Source organism: Aplysia californica, unplaced genomic scaffold, assembly GCF_000002075.1.
Source record: "Aplysia californica isolate F4 #8 unplaced genomic scaffold, AplCal3.0 scaffold00600, whole genome shotgun sequence".
Lineage (NCBI taxonomy): Eukaryota > Metazoa > Mollusca > Gastropoda > Aplysiida > Aplysiidae > Aplysia > Aplysia californica.
Window position 1 is genome coordinate 296,643 of NW_004797870.1, and position 1,243 is coordinate 297,885.

The window sequence follows — 1,243 nt, forward strand, 5'->3', positions numbered from 1 at the left end:
TTGTTGTTGTTGTTGTTATTATTATTTTTATTAGATATTATTATGAAATATACCAATCAAATTGTATAATATAAAAACTTTTTTTCAGCTTCTCTTGTATACTCATTTCTTTTTGTTGTTGTTGTTTTTTGGGGGTTTTTTTTTGTTTATTCAAATTCGTTTTTATATTCTTTTAGTGGTGAGTTTCCCTTTCTTTTCTTTCGTTCTTTCGTAGGTGTGCTATTTATCTTTTGTGCTGTTGAACTGATGTAGTTTTTCTTTCTCGTTTTCGTGTTATCTTAGTCGTTTGTTTCCTGACTAATTTCTATAAGTTATTCTACAAATAAGTTTCCTGTTCTCTGTTCCAGTGTCTCCAACAAAGAGCGCCCTCAAAATAGTGGATAAAACATTGGACGTTTCTCTCGACTGCGAGGTGGCCAAAGAGTAGAGCATTAGACAGGAGTACCGATATAATTTTCACACTTTGTGAACTTTTAAGAAAAAGACAACTTTCTACAAACATACGTAGTTTTCAGGAAGTTATAAGAATAAACATAACATCAGCGACAGCAACAACGACAAAACATCAACAATGACAAAACATTAACAACAACAACAACAAAGTAGCAGCTTCAACAACAACAACAACAACTACAACTACTACTACAACAACTGCAACACAATATAAAAAAAAACACCACCACCACCACCAACAACAACAACAACAACAAAAGTAGCAGCAGCAGCAGCAGCAGCAACAACAGCAACAGCAGAAAAAAAACCTCAAAGAAAAACAGACAATAGCACAAAACAGCTTCGGCACATTAGCCTGAGTGGCAGCCATGCTGTAAATTGTACAGGACTAGACCGCAAATACGCTTTTGGATAATATCAAAAAGCAATCGAGCTTTCTAGAAGGTTCTAGAAACCATGGATTCCAAACACAAGGCTCTTCTAATGCACCATCGCCCCTTCCTGGCTCGGAACATCGTCTGGTCATCCCCGTTAGTTGACCAGCTCAAAGCTCAAGGACTGCTCACAGACTTCATGCTTAAGGACATTGAGGTCAGTATTTGAGTTTACATGTAGTTTAAATAAACTGTCACCCCCCACCCCCTCCCCCCTTTTTTTTCTTTCCTCAAAGAAACAAACACAAAAAGAAAGAGATAAACAGCCAACACATATTAAAAAAATAAAGAGAAACACCTTTACACCCTTCCCACCTACCCCGCTCCGCCTCGGGACCCACCCCCCTTACAGCCCC

The 1,243-nt window shown here is 37.8% G+C and overlaps 1 protein-coding gene across 1 annotated transcript in view; it reads left to right on the forward strand.

Annotated features, from left to right (window-relative positions):
- Window positions 1-713: 713 nt before the first annotated feature.
- LOC101852045 (myosin-9) overlaps window positions 714-1,243 on the forward strand; it is a 45,324-nt gene continuing 44,794 nt past the window's right edge. Inside the window, exon 1 of the mRNA XM_005107394.3 lies at window positions 714-1,044. Within this exon, the coding sequence (XP_005107451.1) occupies window positions 910-1,044 (135 nt within the window). The 5' untranslated portion in view covers window positions 714-909. The remainder of the gene's footprint in view (window positions 1,045-1,243) is intronic.